At 42.8% G+C, this 24,644-nt stretch overlaps 1 protein-coding gene across 1 annotated transcript in view; it reads left to right on the plus strand.

Moving 5' to 3' along the window:
- Positions 1-24,644, plus strand: part of sned1 (sushi, nidogen and EGF-like domains 1) — a 130,360-nt gene that overhangs the window by 65,429 nt on the left and 40,287 nt on the right. The window contains exons 11-16 of the mRNA XM_048604788.1: positions 1,364-1,474; positions 9,860-9,976; positions 12,165-12,281; positions 12,915-13,031; positions 15,809-15,982; positions 24,278-24,391. Coding sequence (XP_048460745.1) covers positions 1,364-1,474; positions 9,860-9,976; positions 12,165-12,281; positions 12,915-13,031; positions 15,809-15,982; positions 24,278-24,391 — 750 coding nt within the window. The remainder of the gene's footprint in view (positions 1-1,363; positions 1,475-9,859; positions 9,977-12,164; positions 12,282-12,914; positions 13,032-15,808; positions 15,983-24,277; positions 24,392-24,644) is intronic.

Genomic DNA, 24,644 nt, shown 5'->3' on the forward strand with positions numbered 1-24,644 from the left:
AGAGGCCAGGACCATTCAGGAAAGTAAAACAGAAGCGCCAATCCCTTTTCCATCATTGAACCTTGTTATGAGGAGTGAGGAGCTCTGTGTCACTGTATCTGGGGCAAATTTGATCCATTTCCATACCCTGCCATGTCTATGTGTTGCAGTCTATCTGGAGATCTAGACTGTGTTTACAGAGACACAAAGTACAAATCACCTTCTGGCAGAATCTTCCTGGAGACAGCTTCCTGATTGGTCACTACCCCATCTCTATTTCTGATAAGAAAGGTGGCTGGTCTCATAGAATCATACAATCCCGACAGTGCGGATGCAGGTCATTCAGCCCATCGAATACACAATGACCCTTCGAACAGCACCCTACCCAGACCCACGTCCCTACCTTATCCCTGTAATCCTGCTGTTCCCATGGCTAGCCCACCTAGCTTGCTCATCCCTGAACACTACGGGCAACTTAGCTTGGTCAATCCACCTAACCTGCACAACTTTGGATTGTGGGAGGAAACCGGAGCACCCGGAGGAAACCTATGCAGACGCGTACAGAATGTGCAAACTCCACGTAGACAGTCACCCAAGGCTGGAATCGAACCCTGGTACTGTGAGGCAGCAGTGCTTAATCGCTGAGCCACTGTGCAGGCCCTGATGCTTTTCCTGATGCTTGCAGCTCAGTCAGAGGGCTAACAACCCTGGAGCCTCAGCAATCCCACTGGGAGAGGTGAGCGCTGCTGAAATAGGTCAGAGACTGTGAGGGCACCTCAAATAGAGGTGTGCAATAAAATTAAAATTAAACAAACAATAATAAGGGGGGAAACCATTAGACCTCTGAGAGGATGTGGAAATCCCCCCATGTTGATTGTTGGGGCTTGCCCTTGTTGCCTGCTTAACCCTCATTGGGTCTTGGAGCCTCTTGGTCTAGCAACCACACTGTCTGCTGCAAAAGAGAGGCCATGTCCTCTGAGATAGTAGCCTCTGCACACAGCAGTTTCCCCACTGGGGTTAAACTCCAAGCAGCCAGAAGTCCAACTCCCCGCTAATGGGGGCCCATCAAACCCCCATTCCACCCTTGGGTTGGAGTTGCCCAACGGTCGAAATGCATCTGTCCTTACTCTGCTCTTTCCTATTTTCCTGCTCCCCTCTGAGTCACCTCACTCCAACAAAAAAAAGGAAAAATTCCATTCTTGCTGTTCATTCCATTGATGGGTTTTCATCTGGTGATACAAGGGATGGCTCTGGCCAGATCACTGGGGAACTGATTGTGACACCTGACTCTCAAGGACATGTTTGACCAGAAGTCAATCAGGCCATGGTCAGCACTTAGCATCCTGGAGTGTTACTGAGTGTTACTGTCTCTTTTTGCCAACAGAGGTGCTGCAGCCCTGCAATGCCCACCATCAGTGCCCGCATGGAGCCTCCTGCACTGAATACGGAGGGACCTATCGTTGTATCTGCCCACAAGGACCTAGTGGGAAAGATTGTGAGTTGTGCATTCATCTATTTCACACTTGGAAGAATAGAGAAATGCACCAAGATATTAGTCTGTAATAGACCACAGGGTCAGAAAGGAGCAACAAACTGTTGGATTACGGTTGAGATACAGTCACTGAGACAGGGCACTGGGGGTGAGATGGAATGAGAAGCAGTGTGAGAAGCTGGATTAATGTCAGCAGATGTCAGATACATCGTAGTTCAACCTAGTACTTTCCACATCATAACCTTTACCACCTTGAGGAATGAGGGCACCAAGCATACAGGAGCACCACAACCTGCAACTACCCTTCTGAGCCACACACCATGCTGACTGGGAACTGTATTGTTGTGCCTTCAATATCACTGGGTCAAAATCCCAGAGCTCGCTCGGAAACAGTACTTAGGGTGCACCGACACCCCAAGTGATTCAACAAAGCCAGTCATCACCTCATCAAGCGTAATTAGGGATGAGGGAAAAAACACTAGTCTTTTCAGTGTTGCTCATTTACCCATAAATCACCATCTTAGTCTGGTGTAGAGGCCATTAGGCCCATAACATCAGCTCTCTGAAAGTACTGAGTACCATTTACTTAGTGCCATTCTCCTACCTTCTCCCCACGACCCTGCATGTTCTTCCTTTTCAATTAACAGTCTAATTCCCTGTTGAATGCCTCAGTTGGACCTGCCTCCACTGCACTGTCAAGCAGAGCATTCTAAGACTTTATTGTGTGAAAAGGTTCTGTTCTCATGTTGACTTTGCATCCTTTTGCTAATTGCTTTAATTCTGTGCTGTCTTGGTTCCGATCTTTTCACAAGTGAGAACATTTTCTCTCTATTTACTCTGTTCAAGCCCTACTTAAATTGAATACCTCAATCATATCTCCTATCAGCCTTCTCTTTTTAAAGGAAAACATGATAACATCTTCAAAAGTGAAGGTCCTCATCCCTGGAGCCATTTTCATAGAGTCATACAACATGGAAACAGACCCTTCGGTCCAACCAGTCCATGCCGAACAGAATCCCAAACTAAACTAGTTCCACCTGCCTGCTCCTGGCTCGTTTCCCTCCAAATCATTCCTATTCATGTACTTAACCAAGTTTCTTTTAAACATTGTAACTATGTCCACATCCACCCCACTTCCTCAGGATGTTCATTCCACACGTGAACCACCCTCTGTGTAAAAGATTTATTCCCCCCACCATGTCTTTTTCAAACTCTCTCCTCTCACCTTAAAAATATGCTCCCTCATCTTGAAATCCGCCGTCCTAGAGAAAAGATAACTACCATTAATTCTATCTATACCCCTCATTATTTTATAAACTTCGAAAAGGTCACCTCTCAAACTCCTATGCTCCAGTGAAAAAAGTCCCAGGCTGTCCAGCCTCTCCTTATAACTCAAATCTTTCATACCCAACAACATTCTGGTAAATCTCTTCTAAACCCTCTTGATGCTCCTTTGCACTCAACTGATGCCTTCACATCCTTCCTAAAGTGTGCTGCTGGACTGAACATAATATTCCAGTTGATTGTGTTTTATACAAGTTTAACATTACCTCCTTACCTGTGCCCCAATAAATAAAGTAAAGGGTCCTGTATGTTCTATTAACTGCTCTTTCTACATGTCTATCAACTTCAATGACTTAATGACATGTATATCTGGGGTGCTCTGATCCTAAATCCCCTTAGAAGCTGAATTTTTTATATTGTCTATCCTTGTTCTTCCTACCTTGAATTGCTCCACATCAACCTTCCTCTGTCCAGCCATTCCACTAAGTTGTCCACATTCTTTTGAAGATGTAAGCTATCCTTTTCACAGTTCACATTGCTCGCAGGTTTTGTGTTGTCCACGAATGTTGAAACTGTGCACCTGTACACCAAGGGTCTAAGTCATTAACATAAAACAGGAAAAGCAGGAATCCAGTGGGAAAGTGCATTACAAACATTCCCTCAGCCCAAAAAACATTCATTCTCTCTACTGTCTTCCTGTTGCTCATTTAATGACATGAGCTTAGTAAATGACCTCATAGAAAAGGCACCCCTAGATGGCAGTGATCATAATATGACTGAATTTTATATTCAATTTGAGGGAGAGAAGGGCGGACTGAGGACTAGTGTTTTAAACTTAAATAAAGATAATTATGAGGACTTGAGAACAGAGCTGGCTGGACTAAACTTGGAAACTAGGTTAAGCAATAGGTTGGTAGAGATACAATGGTAGATACTTAAGAAGATGTTTCAGAATGCGCAGAATTGAGGCGAGAAAGAAAGATTTTTGGAAAGGGATGCACTATCAATGGTTAACTAAAGAAGTTAAAGATGGCATCAAACAAAGAAAAAGCATATAAATCCATGAAGATAAGTGGCAGATCAGAAGATTGGGCGGAATATAAAGAACAGTAAAGAATTATGAAAAGAAAGATGAGGAAGAAGTTAGACTATGAGTGAAAACTGACTGAAAATATATAACCATATAATAGGAGTTTCTATTGATATTTAAAAAAGAAAAACAATACATAAAGTGAAGATTAGCCTTCTGAAAACAGAGACTGCAGAATTAATAGTGGAAAATAAAGACACTGTATATGAATTGAATAGATATTGCATCCACTTTTATTTCAGACAATATAAACAAAATTCCAGAAAAAAAATTGTGAATATGAACTTGAAAGAGATTTAGGAACATACAATAGTTACAATCACGGGAGAAAGGGTATTGAGAAAATTATTAGAACTAAATTCTGACAAGTCTCCTGGCTAAGATGGACTTCAGCCTTGGATATTAAAGGAAGTGGTTTCTGAGATAGAGGATGAATTGGTGTAAACTTTCCAACATTCCCTAGATTCTGGAAAGGTCCCATCAGATTAGAGAATGGTGAATGTGAATTCTGTATTCACGAAAGGGGAGAGTCAGAAAACTAGAAACTACATGTTGGTTAGCCTAACATCTGTCATCAGGAAATTGCTGGGATCTATTATTAAGGAGTTTATAGCAGGACACTTAGAAAATCTTAGGCAGACTCACCATGGTTTTATTAAAGTGAAATTGTATTTGACTAATTTATTAGCATTATTAAGAGAAAGTAAGAAATAACACAGACACAGGAAACCAATGTATGTACTATAATTATATTTGGAGTTTAGAACAATGAAAGGTGATCTTATTGAAACATTTAAGATTGTGTGGAGATTTGGTGGATGGATGTGAAAAAGGTGCTTTTCCTTGTGGGAGAGAATGTAGCTAGGGCACACAGTTTAAAAATAAGAGCTCTCCAACTTAAGACTGCAAGAAGGGAATTATTTTCTCTCAGAAGGTTGTGAGTGTTCTGAGTTTTCTTCAACATAGAGTGGCAGAGGTGCCGTTTAAATGCAACCTGTTGTTGTTGACCTACAGCCATTACTTCAGGAGAAGATGGGGAGAAACTCTGGAAAAGGCAACCACAGCTACATGGGGAATTTGAGAAAACAGATGGAATTCTCTGGGTTTAAAATCAGCATATTAAGCTGAGTGTAACCTAGCAGGAAAGGCTTCGAAGTTCCAACTTTTCGAAAAGTACAGATTGTTATATTCAAGACAGTAAATGGGGAAGATGGGTGATGTGGCAGTGTCACCAGTGGGAGGCAGAATAGGTATTGCCCATCACATGGTCAAGTAGATGTATCATAACTTGACTATTGCCACAGAAGTATTACAATAATAATTAAACATGGTAATAGGAAGTCTCAATAAATTGAATGCATTACAATAAGTAACGTGTTTGGAGACTCCTGAAAGTTTTTATAACAGGAATTCAGTAATACCCCCTGGTGGTGATGCAGAGCATCACACCACAAATTATCAAAGGTACCAGCTGCTCAACTCGCAACACTGCAACCTTGAATGGAAGTTTGCTGCTTATATCTATTTGATGTGTGAGAAATTCATGCAGTGCCTTTTATGACCTCAACTATTCCAAAGCACAGCACCACCACAAAGGTACTTTTGAAGATAAAGTGTTGTCACATATGAAAATTCACATGCATAGCAAGCTCCCACAAGTGGCAGCATGATAATAACAAGAAAATATATTTTAATTATGCTGGCTGAAGGATGAATATTAAGCAGGGAACCCCATAGCTATTCTTTGCCTTTTGATCTTTTATATTCATGTAAAAGTTAAAGTTGCTATAGTCTTACTGACCATAGGGGTTTCTCATCCCATTAGAGAGCAACGACTGGGGGTGATTTAAACTGAGGGTCACCACACCTCAGCTGAAGTTAAATGGGAGAGTGCTTCATGGTAACTGAGCTGACCGACCTCCTAATATTCATGCAAGAGGACAGAAAGGGCCTCAGTTTAGCACCTCCTAAATAGCAGTAACTTCCACAATGCAGCACTCCCTCATTACTGCACTGAAGTGTCATTGTCAATTATGTATCAGTGTCTGGATTGTGATATGAATCCACAGTCTGCTGACCAAAAGGTGAGAGTGTACCATACCTGTACCATAGCTGATGACCATTTCCCAAGTGTATTGTAAAGTTTATGTGTCTGCAAGTTCCAAACAACTGGCTACACATTGTGTGACTGAGGTGCTGTGTTGGAACCATTTCCATCTGTCAATGGATAAACCACCAACACACTCCATTCTAATAACTAAGGAAGTCAAGATGGTTTTAAACTAAACAGTGGGGGGTAAGGGATCAAATATGGAAACCTGTGGTATATCAAAGAGTAGAGACAAGGTAACAGAAGAAAATAGTAATGTGGGAAAAGAGACTCAGAGTGGTAGGAAGGAGTAGAGCGAAAAAAAAATATGTGTAGCATTCATTGCAAGGAAACAAATTGATAACACACGTTGAAGTAAATAAATATGATCTGATAGCTATTACAAAGACATGGCTTTAGAATGATAAGGATTTAGTCCTGAACATCGAGAGGTATATGATATTCAAGAAAAATAGGAAGCTAGGTAATGATGGAGTGGTAAAGCTGTTAATTAAGCATAGCATTTGTGCAACAATTAGAGATGACCTGGTTCAGGAGATTGGAATGTATAATTGAGTGATCTAAAGATCATAACTTTAGATTTTTTTTATATTTGACTGTGAGCTGGCATGGGAAAAGGACAGCTTTAAAACGAAGGACTCTGGAAGGAATTGCTGCATTTTTAAAATCAAGTTACCGGAACACATTGTGACTTTAGTTTATACTGTTGTCTTGTAAGCAGTAGGGAAGGGGAGATAAGATGCGTACGGAGTGAGATTCAGTGAGTAACAGATTGCTGATTTGGTATTGTGCATTGTGACAAGATTGACTAATGATCTCAGAGTTAAGGCACCCTGAAGTAGCAGCAACCACAATATAATTGAATTTTGCACCGAGATTGAAAGTAGGAAGTTTGGGTCTAAGACTAGTGTTTGAAACATAAATAACAGCATGAAAGGCAAGCTATATGAAATAAACTTGTGTACTGGCTGGTGGATGGATCAACAGACATACAGTGGCAGATATTTAAAGAGATATTTTAGAATACTCAGAATAAATATATTCCTATTATCAAGAAAAATTCTTAAGTAAAGACCTGCAATCATGGCTGGTTAAGAAATTATGGAAAGCATCAGACTTCAGGAAAAGGTATACAATAGGATCCGGGTTCGATTCCCGCCTTGGGTGACTGTCTGTGTAGGGTTTGTATATTCTCCCTGTGTCTGCGTGGGTTATAGGGTAGCAGGGTGTATCTGGACAGAATGCTTTTCAAAGGGTCGGTATGGACTCGATCAGCTGAATGGCTCGGTTCCACACTGTAGAGATTCCATAAAGGACTTCACGGTGGCTCAGTGGTTAGCACTGCTGCCTCACAGCGCCAGGGACCGGGGTTCGAGTCCAGCCTTGAGCAACTGCCTGTGTGGAGTTTGCATGTTCTCCCTGTGTCTGTGGGTTTCTGCTGGGTGCTCCGGTTTCCTTCCACAGTGCAACGGTGTACAGGCTAGACGAATTGGCTGTGCTAAATAATCCCATAGTGTTCAGGGATGTGAAGGTTAGGTGTGTTAGCAATGGGAAATGCAGGGTTACAGGGAAAGCATAGGGGGAATGGTTCTGGGTGGGTCAGCTTGGATTTGAGTCAGCATGGACTTGTTGGGCCGTATGGCCTGTTTCCATATGGTAGGGATCCTATGAACTGCACAAAGATGAGTGGCAGGTCAAATGATTGGTCAGAATATAATGAATAGCAGAGAAAGTTAGATATAAGAGGAAGCTAGCAGTTAACTTCCTCAGGCAATTAAAAAAGAAAAGAATATTTAAAGTAGCCTCGAAAGAGTGAGAATGGAGAGTGACTAGGAGATAACAAGGAAATGGTGGATGAACTGAACAAATATCTTGCTTCTATCTTCACTATTAAGAATACAAAATAAAACATTACAGTAATTTTTAAATCAGGAGGTGGGATAGAAAGAGAAATGTTATGCAATTTCAATCATGAGGAAAGTGGTATGAAGCAAACTGATGACAAGTCTCCAGGTCAAGGTGGTCCTCATTGAGATAGTAGGTGTGTTGGTGTTAATTTTCCAATTTTCCCTAGATTAAGAAAAGGTTCCATTGGATTAGACAGTTGTAAATGTAAACCTTCTTTTCAAGAAGAGCTGGAGGCAGAAAACAGGAAGCTATATAGCTTGATGCCTGTCATAGGGAATGTGTCAGAGTTGGCCATTAAAGGGATTATCTCAGGGGAATTAGAAAAATTCAAGGTCATTGGCAAGGGTCAGCATGGTTTTGTCAAAAGTAAATCATGTTTAACTAAGTTATTAGAGTTCTTTGAAGGAATAAAGCATGTTGTGGATAATGGAAATCCTGTGGACATAGTATGGCTGCATTTCCAGAAGGCATTTGATAAGATGCCACATCAATGTTATAATAAAAGCTCCTGGTGTCAAGGGTAATATATCAACATGATGAAAGATCAGCTAGCTGGAAGCAAACAGCGTATGCATAGATTGGTTTTTGACTGATTTGCCAGAATGTGATGAGTGGAGTCAAAAAGAGTCTGGGCTGGGGCCTCAACTTTGTGTTTCAATAACTTTGGCGAGGCCAGCGAAGGCATGATACCTGATTTCTCAAACAGCACCAAGGTAGATAGGAAACGGTTCTGAGGAAGAGTCACTGGACCCGAAACGTTAACTCTGATCTTTCTCTTCACAGATGCTGCCAGACCTGCTGAGCTTTTCTGGCAACTTCTGTTTATGTTCCCGATTTACAGCGTGCGCAGTCCTTTAGGTTTTTATTTGTGTAGATAGGAAACTATGCTGTGAAAGAGAAACAAAGAATTTGCGGACAAGTCTGGGGAGGTTGGGCGATTGGACGGAAATCTAGCAGATAGAGTTTAATGTGAGAAAATGAGAAGTAGTTCATTTTGGCAGAAAGAATGAAAAATAGTTGAATGTTACTTAAATCCAGAATGACTACAGAATTCCAAGGGGCAGGGGGATTTGGATGTTCTGGTACACAAGTCACAAGGAATTTGGCAGGTACAGCACATAATCAAGAAGTCTAACGGGCTTCTATCCTCTATTATGAATGGAATTGACCATAGAGGTAAGGATGTTATGCTTCAGTTATACTGGGCGTTGGTGAGGCCACTTCTATGATACTATAAATTTTTGATGTCCTTATTTAAGGAAGGATGTCGGTGCATTGGTTTAGAGGATGTTTAGAAGACTGATACCTTGGATGAGGCAGTTTTCTTAGGAAGATATGGTTGGACAGGCTGAACGTGTTCCCACCGGAGGTTATACAAGTGAGGGGTGAATTCATTGAAGTATATAAAGTTCTGAACGGTCTTAAGAAAATGATGTGGAGGTGCCGGTGTTCGACTGGGATGGACAAGGTCAGAAGTGAGATGACATCAGGTTATAGTTTTATTTGAAATCACAAGCTTTCGGAGCACAGCCCCTTTGTCAAGTGAAGTGATCTTAAGAAATTGAAGAGGAAGGGATGTCTCCTGTTGCGGGTGAGTCCAGAACTTGGCACACTGATCTAAAATCATCAGTTGCTCTTTCAGGACAAAGACGAAGAGAATTTTTCTTTCTCTGGGAAGATTGTGTGACTTTGGCACACTGTCTCGAAAGTGAGTGGAGGCAGGATCATTGAATTTTTTTTTTAAGACAGGCGTAGATAGGTTCTTGAGAAAATAAAATCGAGGATTCTCAAGTGTAGGTGGGAGTGTGAAATTAAAAACACAAACCGATCAGCCACAATCCTGTTGGATGATGAAGGAAGCTCTAAGGGCCAATGAGCCTGCTTCTACTGCTATTTTATTTTATGTTGACACTCTATCATACATTCCATAAATGTTAATCTTGCTATCAACATTGGGTTTAGATAGGTGTCACTAAAATGTCTTCCTTGCTTCCAGTGATGCCATCCCCCTGTGACTCCGACCCCTGTCAGAGAGGAGGAACTTGCAATGAACAGGATGGCTCCTATACCTGTCAATGTCCACCAGGCTTCAGTGGGCAACGCTGTGAAAAAGGTCTGTTTTTATTCATTTGTTTCATCTCTTCCAGAAGTTCCAGGCATAGTCTGCAGTCTATTGATACTCGCACATTCAACATAAACTGTTCCTTCTGTTATGACACAGAGGCAGACAGATGAACCAAATCTGACTTTCTACCTCTGTATTCACAGCACAATAAAATTAAAACCTTCACATCCCTCAAAATCTACCCCAATGGATCCTAACCAGGCTATTGAATAACCAATCTCAGACTCTGTGAATGATCAATTCTCAACACCTATTTGTAGCTTAAACAAAAGATTTAATAATTGGTTAACAATGCAGTAACTTTAGCAGAGCAAAATTAAACAACAAAGTAATCTAATTTCTGATGAAGGGTCTAGGCCTGAAACGTCAGCCTTTCTGCTCCTATGATGCTGCTTGGCCTGCTGTGTTCATCCAGCTCTGCACCTTGTTGTCTCGGGTTCTCCAGCATCTGCAGTTCCTGCTATCTCTGACCCAATCTAACTGATAAGTTTGTTTAAACACAATAGCCTTTGTTTTCAGCCCCATTCATACAAAAGACAGACAGATAAACAAACACAGGCAAGGAATAAACAAAAGAAAAAAATTAAACTGTCCAGCTTACTTTGTAGTTTTCACAATGCATTGTTCCACAGGCATAGATGACTGTTTCTTTATTGTTTTTTGGAAGATGACAATCGGAGCCACCATTTCAGATAAAGGCAGAAGTACTCATAAAAGTTTCTATTCTCTGAACTTTCAAAAGCTAACAATATGAGGTTAGGCAGGGAGCTTTCAAGTTTTCATGCTGCAGTATCAACAGACAGACTCCTCCTTCACAGAAAACACTGTCCAAAATCCAGTTGGGACTCTGTCCTTTTCATGTCAGACTGACCATTTCCCCATGACGTCCCAGTTACCATTCGACATCAGCTATCTACTTGAGAATCTCTCCTAGACTTGCTGGAGCCAATTCACAGGTAACTGGCCTCAAAAATGGTCAGTATCTGCTATCTGTTTAAACAGACTGCTCTGCCCCGGTGATGAAGCATTTGGGGAAACTTCTAATCAAGATCCAACTGCAATTAATTTCCAGGTCTGGCCTCACAAACAAACTATTCTGTTCTGTTTTATTTTAGCACAAGCTGCTGCCTACAGTCGAAAAGTCATTTTCGGCTCACAGTTCTCAGTTCTAAGCTCCAAACCAAAATTGACAAAAGAATAAAATAAAAATAATGAAAAATCAGCAAGAGTTCTAAGATGTCAATCACACTCTTAGCCTTGTACAGACTGCAGTTCCCAATGTCCAATTTATTGACCAGTCTACCTTAGTTACAGTGTTCTTAAAATTCCTAGCAGGCACGACCTGGAACTGATAACATTTCAGCTCTGATTTAATAACACGGCAGCGAGAAGATATAGACAACCAGCACAGAACCTTGCAATTCCACGCTGTTACAGTGTTGGCACTGCACTGAGATTGAAATTAGGTCTGTCTGGTGTGGTAACATACAGGAACTTTTAGTTTGGATTTTTACAATGCTTAGCTTTCCCTAATAGTTCTTCATAGATCAATATAGAAATATCTCTATCTTGTGTCTAATTCTGCCTCTAACCTATGCTGTTGTACTTATTTGTAGAGGGAAGTTTGCTTTGTATCTAATCAATACTGCACCTGATGTGGTAGAGGTTTGGTGGAATTCAGCAAAGAGAATTGACTCTGTGGGTGATCCATTCACTATCTGCATGGGGAGTACTTAAAGGGCAGTTTAAAGGGAACTTTGTTCTGTAATATTATATCAAATCTGGGAGTTTAATTCTGTTGCCAAGCCCCACGTTATACTTATCGATACGATCATGTACGAAAGTTTACTTTTGTTTCCAAAACTAGTATCATACCTGACCTAGGAATGTTTGATCGACTGGTGGAGAGTGTTTTTTACTCTTTTCAATTTTTGCTGTATCTGACCAGGAATGTTTGGGTGCACATGGCAGCATTTCATCTATTCATAGCACCCGACTGATAGGCATAACACATCTCCCAAGGCATTGTTAGTTTGTAAAATGCGGTTCTAAAACAGCGAAAATCTTTTCTTTCCCTGTACACATAATGGAGAATCCACCCACGCACGCCCACAATGACTTTCAAAGTGAGAGTAAGTCATCTTCAAATAAAATAATTTTTTCTCCATTCTCTCAGAAAGACTCCGCTCTTGTGCGTCCAATCCATGCCGGAATGGTGGAACCTGTAAGGAGGCTCACGGAACTTACCAGTGTATCTGTTTGTATCGCTTCACTGGCAAGAACTGTGAAACTGGTACGTTCAGAAAATGATGTGCACCTTGCTTTTCGGAGAGTTGACTTTAAGGGTTCCATACGCTGTTTGTATACATTGCTGTGACTCATTTATCAGTTCATTTGCTGTTAATATCTGCTTCGTAACTTATTCTGTTTTATTGTTTTAAGGAAACTAACCTACGGAGTTAATCAGTTCCTGATGAGTATATGATTGTTAGACTGTTGTCATTTAATATGATACCACTGCCAGATAGATATGCAGCACATGAGGGTAAAGGGGGTCCCATTGTGAAATAAATATGCAAGGGCATGAAGACAGGCCTGCTGTGAAATATTGTGAAGTAGAACTAGTCTTACTAGAAGAATGGTGCAAGTTTAAAGAGGGTCTCTTGACCAAGATGGTTATAGCAATGCAACTCGGATATGGCTGGGATTTTCACTTTGGAATCAGTCTGTCAATGACATTAGGATTTGGGAGTAGATTTTTAAATAATTGCAGCAATATCTTTATGGAACAGTGGAAGACACCAGTATAAGTTTACACCATTGGCATAAAGATGACCTTACTCTGTGGTGTGTGTCTGGGTGTCCTGTGTCTGACTCTGACTGCTCCAACCTGTTAACAGGGCTTGTCTTGTTCTTTTCTGCATAGGTAAACCAGATCCGTGCTCGTCCAGCCCATGCCAGAACGGGGGCACCTGCTTCCATTATATTGGTAAATACAAGTGTGAATGCCCAAGAGGATTCACCGGACGGCACTGTGACACAGGTACACCAAACACAGTCTGTACAGAGAATATCAACACAATCTCCAATAGTGTAGCATTTCCCATGGTACAGCCAACCTTGTTCCCATTGACCCCTATTGGATAGAATTCCATTCGACCAAATACCTTTCTGTTGATTATTTTGGTATAAAACCCCATTGGATCAAATCCCTTTCCATTGAATCTCACTGTTAAAATCTCAATGAACGAAACTTGTTCCCTTTCACCTCTCCCATTTATGATTCCAAGACATTAACTCTTCCCAGTCACTCCAACCTTACAGAAACCCATTAGAATAGAATGCTTCCAACTTACAGTCGTACAGTTATACAGCAGGGAAACAGGCCCTCCAGTCCAACTCATCAATGCCAACTAGATATCCTAAATTAATCTACTCCCATTTTCTAGTATCTGGCCCATATCCCTATAAACCCTTCCTAGTCATATACCCATTCAGATGCTTTTTAAATATTGTAATTGTAACAGCCTCCACCACATTGCCTAGCAGCTCACTCCATGTACATACCACTCTCTGTGTGAAAAAGTTGCCCCTTATGTCCTTTTTATATATTTCCCCTCTCAACTTAAACCTATGCTGTTTAATTTTGGATTCCCCTACCATGGGGAAAAAGAACTTGGCTATTCACCTTATCCATGCCCCTCATGATTTTATAAACCTCTATAAGGTCACCCCTCAGCCTCTGACACTCCAGGGAAAATAGCCCCAGCGTATTCAGCTTCTGCCTATAGTTCAAACCCTCCAACCCTGGCAACACCCTTGTAAATCTGTATGGTACCTTAACTCCCTTGTGTCAAATCTCTGTGGGTCAAACAGCTAGCCATACTGTTAGGATGTGAATGAGAATCTTGTGATAAAATGCAAGTTCAATTCAAGTGCCACTTGAGGCTTGCTATTGATAATATTATTACAGAGACCCCACAGCTAAAATGTGAGAGTCTTTATTATGAGTTAATTCTACCCCTTGGTAGATGCTGATATCTCAGCAATGGGCCACAGGGAAGGTAGTGCTGATGTGATAATGAACTGGCCTAGTAATCCAAAGCGCTTGGCTAATGTCCTGGGGACACGGTTTTGAATTTCACCATGGCAGTTACTGAATTTTGAATTCTATACACAAAACTAGTCTAAAGGTAAAACTTGTTACCATTGTAAATTGCCATAGAAACCCAGCAGATTCACTAACATCCTTCATGGAAGGGAATATGTCAACGGTGCCTGGTCTGGCCTACGTGTGATACCAGACTGACAGTAATGTGATTGAGTTTTAGCTGCACCATTCTAGGTCATGACTTTTACCTTGATGTAAAGTGAGGAAATGAATCATCAGCAATGCTATCGAGCAACATTTGTTTAGCAATATCCTGCTCACTGGCACTCAGTTTGTTTTCCATGAGGGCCACTCAGCTCCTGACCTCATTGCAGCCTCAGTTCAAATATGGGCAAAAGAGCTGAATTCCAGAGGTGAGGTGACAGTGACAGCCCTTGACATCAAGGCTGCATTTGACCAAGTGTCCATCAAGCAGTCCCACCCCCCACCCCCATAGCAAAACTTGAGTCAACAGGAATCAGGGGGAAACCTCTCTCCTGGTTGGTATCTGACATACCTGGAACACTTGATGGTTATAGTTGCTGGAAGTCAGCCATCACAATCCAGGACATCCCTGCAGGAGTTCCTCAGGGTAGTGCCTAGCACGAAGCATCTTCAGCTGCGTTGTCAATTACCTTCCCTCCATCATAAGGTCTGAAGTGGATGATTGCCACTGTTCAACACCATTCACGACTCCTCACATATTGAAGTAGGCCGTGTTCAAATGCAGCGAGACCTGGACAATATCCAGGCTTGGGCTGACAGGTAGCAAGTAAGCCTGGGCCTCTGGATTAACACATTAACCAGTGACAATAATGCAATGCCACCAATATACACCCTGGTGGGGATCCAGGCACCCTGCATAACTTAGGTACTGTGCTGTCCAGATCAGTGCACCTGCCTTTCCTGGTTCCGCTGTTGTCTATTTGGCTGTAATGATTTTCTATATATATTAGGTATAACTAGAACATCACAAAATTAATTACTGTTATCTTCAGAGTTCTTTGAGTCTCAAGCATTGGTGATCACTTTCTAAACTGTAAATATTGCGCTGGGTGACATTATCATCTAAAACTTGTCTAGATTTTGTCAGCAGTGTTATCTTCTAAGTTTACAAATCCCTGGCAGTGAATGAGCCCCATTCTTCTCCAGATAAATACCGACAAGACCAAAAGCCGTCTTCCTCCCTGACATTAATCCCATGCCATTATCAACAATATATTACCTTCACCGGCCGCTCTCTCAGTGTGGAACCTCAACATCCTATTTGACCCCGAACTGGGTTTCTGACCCTCTTTCACCCCGCTTCTGTTTCCTGCCTTCAGCCTAGTAGCACTGAAACCCTAATCTGAGCAGTTGTCACCTCCATGTGGCCTTTATCTTTCACCCATCATCCGTGTCACCTCATCCAAACCTGCTGTGAATGTGTCCACACCAGATTAGTTCACCACTGTCTGCACTGGCCCTCTCTCTCCTGAAACCTCACATTTTATATCTTATCTTCATGTTCATTTTGTACGTGGCCTTCTCCATCTTTGCACCTTACTTGTAGCCCCTCCCCTAGATATAATTATTTATATCCGCATGACGTTGTTTCTGTCAATGACCCAGCTAACTGTTCGAAAGCCATACCCATCCAATGAGCCCCTCTGTGCATCTTGTTTCTTTAGAGGTGGACTGTGGGATCCCCAGCGAGGTGAAACATGCTGAGGTGCTCATCTCTTCGACCAAGTATGGCTCGGTCGCTCAGTACGTTTGTGAAGCGGGATACGGAGTACAGCCGAGCCCAGGAGAAAGTACCTGTCGATTGGATGGAAGATGGAGTGAAGCACCAACCTGCGAGGGTGAGTGAAATGGTCACACCACCGACGTATTGGGTATCCCTCCTGAAAAGTATCTGAGAAGTAGCAAATACTTCAGTGCGAGTTACAGGCTAAAGGTACCTTTTATTTCCCTCGCAGGCCTGGCTGGGCCAGCAATTATTGCCTGTCCCTAATTACCCTTGAGAAGGTGGTGGTGGTCTACGTTCTTGAACTGCTGCAGTCCCCGTGTTGTAGGTAGATCCACAATACGTTTAGGGAGGGAGTTCTAGGATTCTGATCCAACGACACTGAAGAAATGGCAATATATTTCCAAATCAGCTACTTGAGTAGCTTGGAGGGGAATTTGCAGGGGATGGTGTTCCCATATATCTGCTGCCTTTGTCCTTCTGGATGGAAGTGGTCGTGGGTTTGGAAGATGCTGTCTGAGGATCTTTGGTGAGTTGCTGCCTGGGTGAGGCTAAGTGGATTTAAATATTGAATAATGAATACCTTGGAGTGAGGTGCAGGCTGCAGTCTCATTGAGGGGTGTGTGGTTCAAATATTGAACAGTGGAAACTGAGAAATGAATTGCATGTGCTGGAATCTAATCAAGTGGTTCGGTTGGTTTATGCATGGAATTGTGGATAATCAGGTACTGAATTTAATCATGGGGTCTTGTTCTCTCCTCCTGTTTCAATGTACACATTAAAGCTGTTAATTTTCTCAGCACCTAATTTAACCACCTTTTACCTATTTTTACCTAGTCCATTTCTAAATTTACGGAGCAGACATTTCTCAGTATATTTTGTGGCTGGAATAGCGTCTGCTCGAGTGTATTTTTGCTTATTCCAATGCTAAAGCAGCACTAATTTTGCTTACTTCTTACATGGTTGAAGAATTAATTTCCATGACCTCATGACACTACTAATGTTCCACCTTTCTTTTTGTTCTTTTTACCTCTGACTGACCCTTCTTCCTTCATGTCTGGTATATTGACCAAAGTGTTGGGGAGTTCAGTGGATAATGCTGACACCATGCACATAGTGCAGGGTTCACATTTAGCTTATTGAGTTTTACAGAGCTGTTCTGATGTTAATGAGGCTATTGATGTGCCCAAGAGTTTATTGGGCTTTGTGCAGTGGACATTGCGCAAGGGAGAGATTGGGCAAAAGAGAAAGCTCAAAAGGAGCGAAAGTAACCTGTTTGATCCTTCAAGTTTTTTTCATCATTCAAAAGAATCATAAATGATCTCTTATCTCAAATGTACCTTCCCACACAATCCCTATATCCTCTGATTCCCTTACAATCCAAAAATTTATCACCCCCTAGCTTAAGGATAAAAATGCTTCTACAACTTCTCTGGGGCAGAGAATTCCAACAACTCAAAATCCCTTTGAGTGAATAAGTTTGTCCTCATCACAATCTTAGATGGCTGACCCCATTTCCTGGCATGGTCACTCGTGTCCTTGCTTCATCAGACAGTAGACACATTATCCTGGCATCTATGCTGTCAAGCCCATGAAGAATTTTGTATGTTTCAAATGGATCACCATATGTTTAAAGCTCAGTTGACTTGTGAGTATTTTTTACACTCCTTCTAAGGCAAGAGTATCCTTCCTTAAGGATACTGTAAAAACAGTAAACAAAACTTCAGATGTGGTTTCAACAATATCTCACATCGTAGAACCTCCAGTTTGGAAGCAGGCCATTCAACCCATCAAGTCCAAACCAACCCTCCAAAGGGTATCCCACCCAATCCCACCGCATCCTTGGGTTTTCCGTGGCTATTCCGCCAAACCAGGGACACTACGGGCAATTTGGTATGGCCAATCCACCTAGCCTGCACATCTTTGGACTGTGAGAGGAAACCAGAGCACCCAGAGGAAACCCACACAGACACAGGGAAAACATGCAAACTCCACACAGTTGCTGAGGGAGGCGATGGCCTAGTGGTATTATTGATGGACTGTTAATCCAGAGACTCAGATACCGTTTTGGGGCCTGGGTTCAAATCCCGCCACGGCACATGGTGGAATTTGAGTTCAATAAATATCTGGAATTAAGAATCTAATGATGACCATAAATCCATTGTCAATTGTCAGGAAAAACCCATCTGGTTCACTAATGTCCCTTAGGGAAAGAAACTGCCATCCTTACCTCGTCTGGCCTACCTGTGACTCCAAACCTACAGTAATGTGGTTGACTCTTAACTGCCCTCTGGCAATTAGGGATGGGCAATAAATGTTGCCTAGCCAATGATGCCCTGATCCCATAAATGAATAAAGGAATTGAACCCAGGTCCCTGGTGCTGTGAGGCAGCAGTGCTAACCACAGAGCCACTGTGCCACCCCAGTTATTGTAGTAAAACTTATTTCCCTGTATAATCCAATCCTTTTGCAATATAGCATGGTATTATCATTTTGACTTGCTTGTATCTCCATATGATATCACTGGGATTTGTGCACAAGGGTTCTGTGATCTCTCTAAATGTAAAATGTTTGCCAGTCTCTCAACATTTTCAAAATATTCAGCCCTTGTACTTTTCCAACCAAAGTGGATAACTTCACATTTCATCGCATTATTTTCAAGCTGCCCACTGCCCAAGTGCAAATGCTTGTGTAGTATCTCTACGTCCTTCTCACGGCTTACTCTACCACCTACCTCTGCAACATCAGCAAACTTGCAAATATTACTGCAGGTCCCCTCAAATAAATCTCTGATGTAGACTGTAAATAGCTGAGGTCAAAAGGACCGATCTTATAGGTGCACACTAGTTACAGTTGACTAATCTGGAAATGTCCTGTTTGTTCTTACTCTCTGCTCTTGACATCAACCATTTCTTAAACCAATTTAACACATTGTCCCCAATACTATGAGCCTTAATTTGTGTAAAACTCTATTTTATGACAACTTATCGAAAGATTTTTGAAAATCGAGATACATGAATTCCATGGTTCTCCCTTCCCTGTGCTACCACTTACCACTCAGAAGGTCCTGAGGGATTTTGGAAAAGTGGCTTCGGAAATCCATATTGACTCTGTCCGATCATATTATGATTTTGTAAGATCCTTGCTACTATGTGCCAAATAACACTTTTCCCTACTAATGATGTCAGGTCAACTGGTCTTTATTTGCCCTGTTTCTTTCTCACTCCCTGCTGCGTGAACAGCAGGGTCCCAATTGTTACTTGCCAATCTAAGGAGGCTGTTCCAAAATCTAGAAAATTCTGGAATTGCAAAACACATACAGCCTTTATTTCTGTGGCCAAACCCTTGAATGCAGAATGCCAGGTCCAGGACATGAATCAAGTTTTATTCCCATCAATTTATTCAGAGCTTTCTTTTCCTAGACCTTTGTTTCTCCACAACTTCCAGAACTTTGTTTTTGTGTTCTATCACGAAGTTTTTGTTTAGTATCTGTGACGTTTCCTTGTTCCCTTGTTCATGGGATGACAGGTTGTCCTGTCAGGAGAGACGGAGGAGACTGGGACTGTGTTCTTCAGAGTTTAGAAGAATGAGAGGTGATCTCAATACAGCATATAACATTTTTCTATGTTCCAACAGGGTAGGTGCAGGAAAGGTGTTTCATCCAACTGGGGTGTGGGGGGGAATTAAAGAATCTAAAACGACCAGGCGCTGTCTCAGAATAAAGCCTTTATAAGCAAGATGAGGAGGAATTTCCTAATTCAGCGGTGACGTATCTTTGGAATCCCAAAAGGCTTTGGAGCCCAGACGGTGAATATATTCAAGACAAAGATTTCTAGATATTAGAGACATGGGATAATGCAGAAAATGGCATTGAGGTGGAAGATCAGGCATGGTATGGTTGAATGGTGGAGCAAGCTCACTGGGCCAGACAGCCTACCCTTGCTCCTATTTTCTGTGTAGCTACCTTCATGACAATATTGAATAATGAAGTAAATGAGAAACAGTGTAAAGCCTCCTCTAATTGTTTCAACAGCCTTAACAAAAAAAGTCACTGCTGTAGATATTTTTGATGTGGAAGTGCCGGTGTTGGACTGGGGTGGACAAGGTCAGAAATCACACGACACCAGGTTATAGTCCAACAGGTTTATTTGAAAACTCAAGCTTTCGGATCGAAGTTCTCAGCCAAGGACTCAATTTGTGCCCCACCCCCAAAATGGACCCCGTTGGTCTCATGGCAGACACAGAGGAATTCATCAGATGAATGAGACTCTTGGAATTCTTCCAAGATGTCAGCAGTGAGCCCAATGAGACAACCAACAAACCGGATCAGTCAACAGAGAGATCAATCAGGGAGTGGGCAAAGAAAGAATTGAATTAGACCCCTCCAGAGGGCCATTGCCCAGGGCTTGTCAGGTATGCTCAAGCCATCAGAGAATGTGTGAACACCAGTTTTATCAGCCGCACTGACAAGGTAGTGCAAAACATCACCCAGACACTAAGCAATGCCATCCTTGCTTTCAAGACCAATCGCAACATTGTCGTCAAACCAGCAGACAAAGGAGGAGCCATTGTCATACAGAATAGAATGGACTACTGCAGGGAAGTGTACGGACAGCTGAACAACCAGGAACATTACAGACAATTACCTGCCGATCTGATCAAAGAACATACCCGTCAACTGAACAGACTGGCCAAGACTTTTGATCCAGTCCTTCAGGTTACCCTAAGCACTCTCATCCTGCGTACTTCCTGCGTAGGGAACTTCTAAAGATACACAAAGCCAACACACCCGGATGTCCCATCGTATCAGGCAAGGGGACCCTGTGTGAGAACTCTCTGGCTATGTCAAGCACATCTTAAAACCCATTGTACAGGGAACCCCCAGCTTCTGTCACAACGCTACAGATTTCTTACAGAAAGTCAGCACCCACGGACCAGTCGAACTAGGAACATTCCTCGTCACAATGGATGTTTCATCACTCTACACCAGCATCCCCCTCGACTACAGTATCACTGCAACAGCCTCAGTACTCAATACCACCAACGGCCAATTTCCAGGCACCATCCTACAACTCATCCGCTTCATCCTCAAACACAACGTCTTCGCCTTCGACAACCGGTTCTTCATCCAGAAAAAACGGAACAGCCATGGGGACCAGATTCACTCCCCAATATGCCAACATTTTCATGCACAAATTCAAACAAGACTTGTTTTGCTGCACAGAGCCACCGACATTTGCTAAACAACAGATACATTGACAACATTTTCTTCCTTTGGACTCATGGTGAGGAATCACTGAAACAACTACATAGCGATATCAACAAGTTTCATCCCACCATCAGGCTTACCATGGACTACTCTTTAGACTCAGTCTCATTCTTGGACACACACATCTCCATCAGGGACAGACACCTCAGTAACTCACTCTACCACAAGCCCATGGATAACCTCATGATGCTGCACTTCTCTAGCTTCCACCCGAAACACATTAAAACAGCCATTCCCTACAGACAAGCCCTACACATATGCAGGATCTTTTGTGATGAGGAGGAACAAGACGGACAACCTTTGTAAGGATGCCTTCATAAGAACAGGATACGATGCTCAACTCAACGATCGCCAGTTCCAACGTGCCACAGAGAAAAACCATAATGACCTCCTCAAGAGACAGACACGGGATACGTCCGATAGGGTACCCTTCATCATCCAGTACTTCCTGGGAGCGGAGAAACTACATCATGTTTTTCGCAGCCTTAAGCACATTATCGATGACAATGAGCACCTCGCCAAGATCTTCCCCATGCCTCTACTTGTCGCCATCAAACAGCCGCCAAACCTTAAACAGACCATTGTTTGCAATAAACTACCCAGCCTTCAGGACAACAATGACCACAACACCGTACAACCCTGTCATGGCAACCTCTGCAAGACATGTCAGATCTTTGACGTGGATACTACCATCACATGTAGGAACACCACCCACCACGTGCACAGCAGATACTCATGTGACTCGGCCAATGTTGTCTATCTCATACACTGCAGGCAAAGATGCCCCGGGGCATGGTACATTGGCAAAACCATGCAGACTCTACAACGGATGAATGGACACTGCACAACAATCGCCAGACAGGAATGTTCCCTCCCAGTGGGGAAACACTTCAGCGGTCAAGGATATTCAGCCTCTAATCTTCGGGTAAACGTCTTCCAAGGTGGACTTCGGGATACACAACAACGCAGAGTCGCTGAGCAGAGGCTGATAGCCAAGTTCAGTAACCATGTAGACAGCCTTAAACGGGATCTTGAGTTCATGTCACACTACAGGTGACCCCACCACACTATACACTCTACTCTCTCTCTCTCTCTCTCTCACACACACTCACACACCCATACACACACTCTTTCTCCCTCTGTCTCAGACACACACACACACACACACACACACACACTCCTCACACACATACACACCCACACATAAAAACTCTCTCTCTCTCTGTCTCTCTCTGTCCCCCCCTCACACATTCACTCTCTCTTCCCCCCTCATGCACGCATGCATGTGAGTGCACACACACACACATAGACACACACACACTCACACACGCATACATGTGAATCTGTGAGGTGAATTTGTATTTGCAGATACATTTTATTTTGTTCAAAAAGCACACAATTTATAGATAGTCAAGTCAATATGGCAGTCTATAAATTCCTACTTTAGAAATAAATCCAGTCTGACTCCAAACCAAAACACAAACAGATTCTAAGCAAGGCCTCACACCTAACATGCATTGTCTGACCTAAAATTTCACCTCTGCTTTACGCTGATAAAACCTTTAGTTCTCTCAGGACAGTGACTTGAAAGGAATTCAAGGATTTATATTTACATATTAATCAATTAAAAAGTTCTAACTGATGACAGATTTAACAGCATCTTGAGTTTCTTTATTACATCCTCACCAATGGCATGAATTTTTGATCTTTTACTTATAAACTCTGTGTCTGATACTACTTTTCTCACTAATACCTGACGTAGGACTGGGGCTCCGAAAGCTTGTGTTTTCAAATGAATCTGTTGGACTATAACCTGGTGTCATGTGATTTCTGACCATGTAGATATATTTAATTAACCTCTGTCACGGTACACCCCTGGAGCAGGTGGGACTTAACCCAGACCTTCTGGTCCAGAAGTAGGTGCAGACGCTGCCTATTGATTAATATTTGACCTTTAAATCAGCACAATTCTGTTTGTATCCATGGATTTGCAGTCTGCTTCAGTCTGTGGTCAGAATTCACGTTTCACACATTTCCTCACGTGTAAACCTTGATTACCATTCAAATAAAAGAAACATACTGTGGAAGCTGGTAATCTGAAATAAAGACAGAAAAAGGGGTGGCACAGTGGCTCAGTGGTTAGCACTGCAGCCTCACAGCACCAGGGACTCGGGTTCGATTCCACCCTCAGGCGACTGTCTGTGTGGAGTTTGCACATTCTCCCTGTGTCTGCGTGGATTTCCTCCGGGTGCTCCGGTTTCCTCCCACAGTCCAAAGATGTGCAGGCTAGGTGCCACAACGATGCCACCCGTAGGTTGCAGGAACAGCAACTCATATTCCGCTTGGGAACCCTGCAGCCCAATGGTATCAATGTGGATTTCACAAGCTTCAAAATCCTCCCTTCCCAAAACCAGCCCAACTCGTCCCCGCCTCCCTAACCTGTTCCTCCTCCCACCTCAAGCCGCACCCCCATCTCCTACCTACTAACTTCATCCCACCCCCTTGACCTGTCCGTCCTCCCTGGACTGACCTATCCCATCCCTAACTCCTCACCTTTATCGGCTCTGTCCCCGTCTCTTCGACCTGTCTGTTTCCTATCTTCTATCCACCTCCCTATTTATTTCAGAGCCCCCTTCCCCTCCCCCATTTCTGATGAAGGGTCTAGGCCCAAAACGTCAGCCTTTCTGCTCCTATGATGCTGCTTGGCCTGCTGTGTTCATCCAGCTCTGCACCTTGTTGTCTCAGACTAGGTAGATTGGCCATGCTAAATTGCCCGTAGTGTTCAGGGATGTGTAGAATGGGGGATGGTTCTGGGTGGGATGCTGCGAGGGTCTGTGTGGACTCGTTGGGCCGAAGGGCCTGTTTCCACACTGTAGGGATTCTATGATCTATGAATGCTGGGGAATCTCAGCTGGTCTGGTGGTATCTGTAGAGAGAAGGAAACATTTAATGTTTCAAGCCCAGTATGACTCTTATTCGTAACTGAGCAGAGCTGGAAGATGACTTTTATTTAATGCTGTTGACAAAGAGTGACGGGGGACAAGTAGAACAGAGGGTGAGAGTAACCAGAGTAAATGATAAAAAGAAGTGTTAAGATTTAGGTGCTAAATAGTAATGTCCTGTTTCTTTGTGTTGTGCCAGTTGTGAATCCCTGTGTTCTTAATCCCTGTGGTGCCCGTGGTTTCTGCCGCACGGTGAATGAATCATACATCTGCACTTGTAAAGTTGGATACTCAGGAAAACACTGTGACGCAGGTAAGGGGCAAGTGGTAAGGACTCACCAGTGAACCATTCGTACAGGTACAAGCAAAGGGCAAGTGGTAGAGCCTTAATATATGGAGCTAGACTATCGCTGCAGGCAGTAAATGAGTTGGGACTGACAATCAGTACAGGCATGAGAGGAGGTAGTAGTGACAGACAATCGTTACAGGCATGAGAGGAGGTGGGAGTGACAGACAGTCAGTACAGGCACAAGATGAGGTGGGACAGACAATCGGTCACGCAGGAG

The sequence above is a fragment of the Rhincodon typus genome, chromosome 13 (genome assembly GCF_021869965.1).
Source record: "Rhincodon typus isolate 14 chromosome 13, sRhiTyp1.1, whole genome shotgun sequence".
Taxonomy (NCBI): Eukaryota; Metazoa; Chordata; class Chondrichthyes; order Orectolobiformes; family Rhincodontidae; genus Rhincodon; species Rhincodon typus.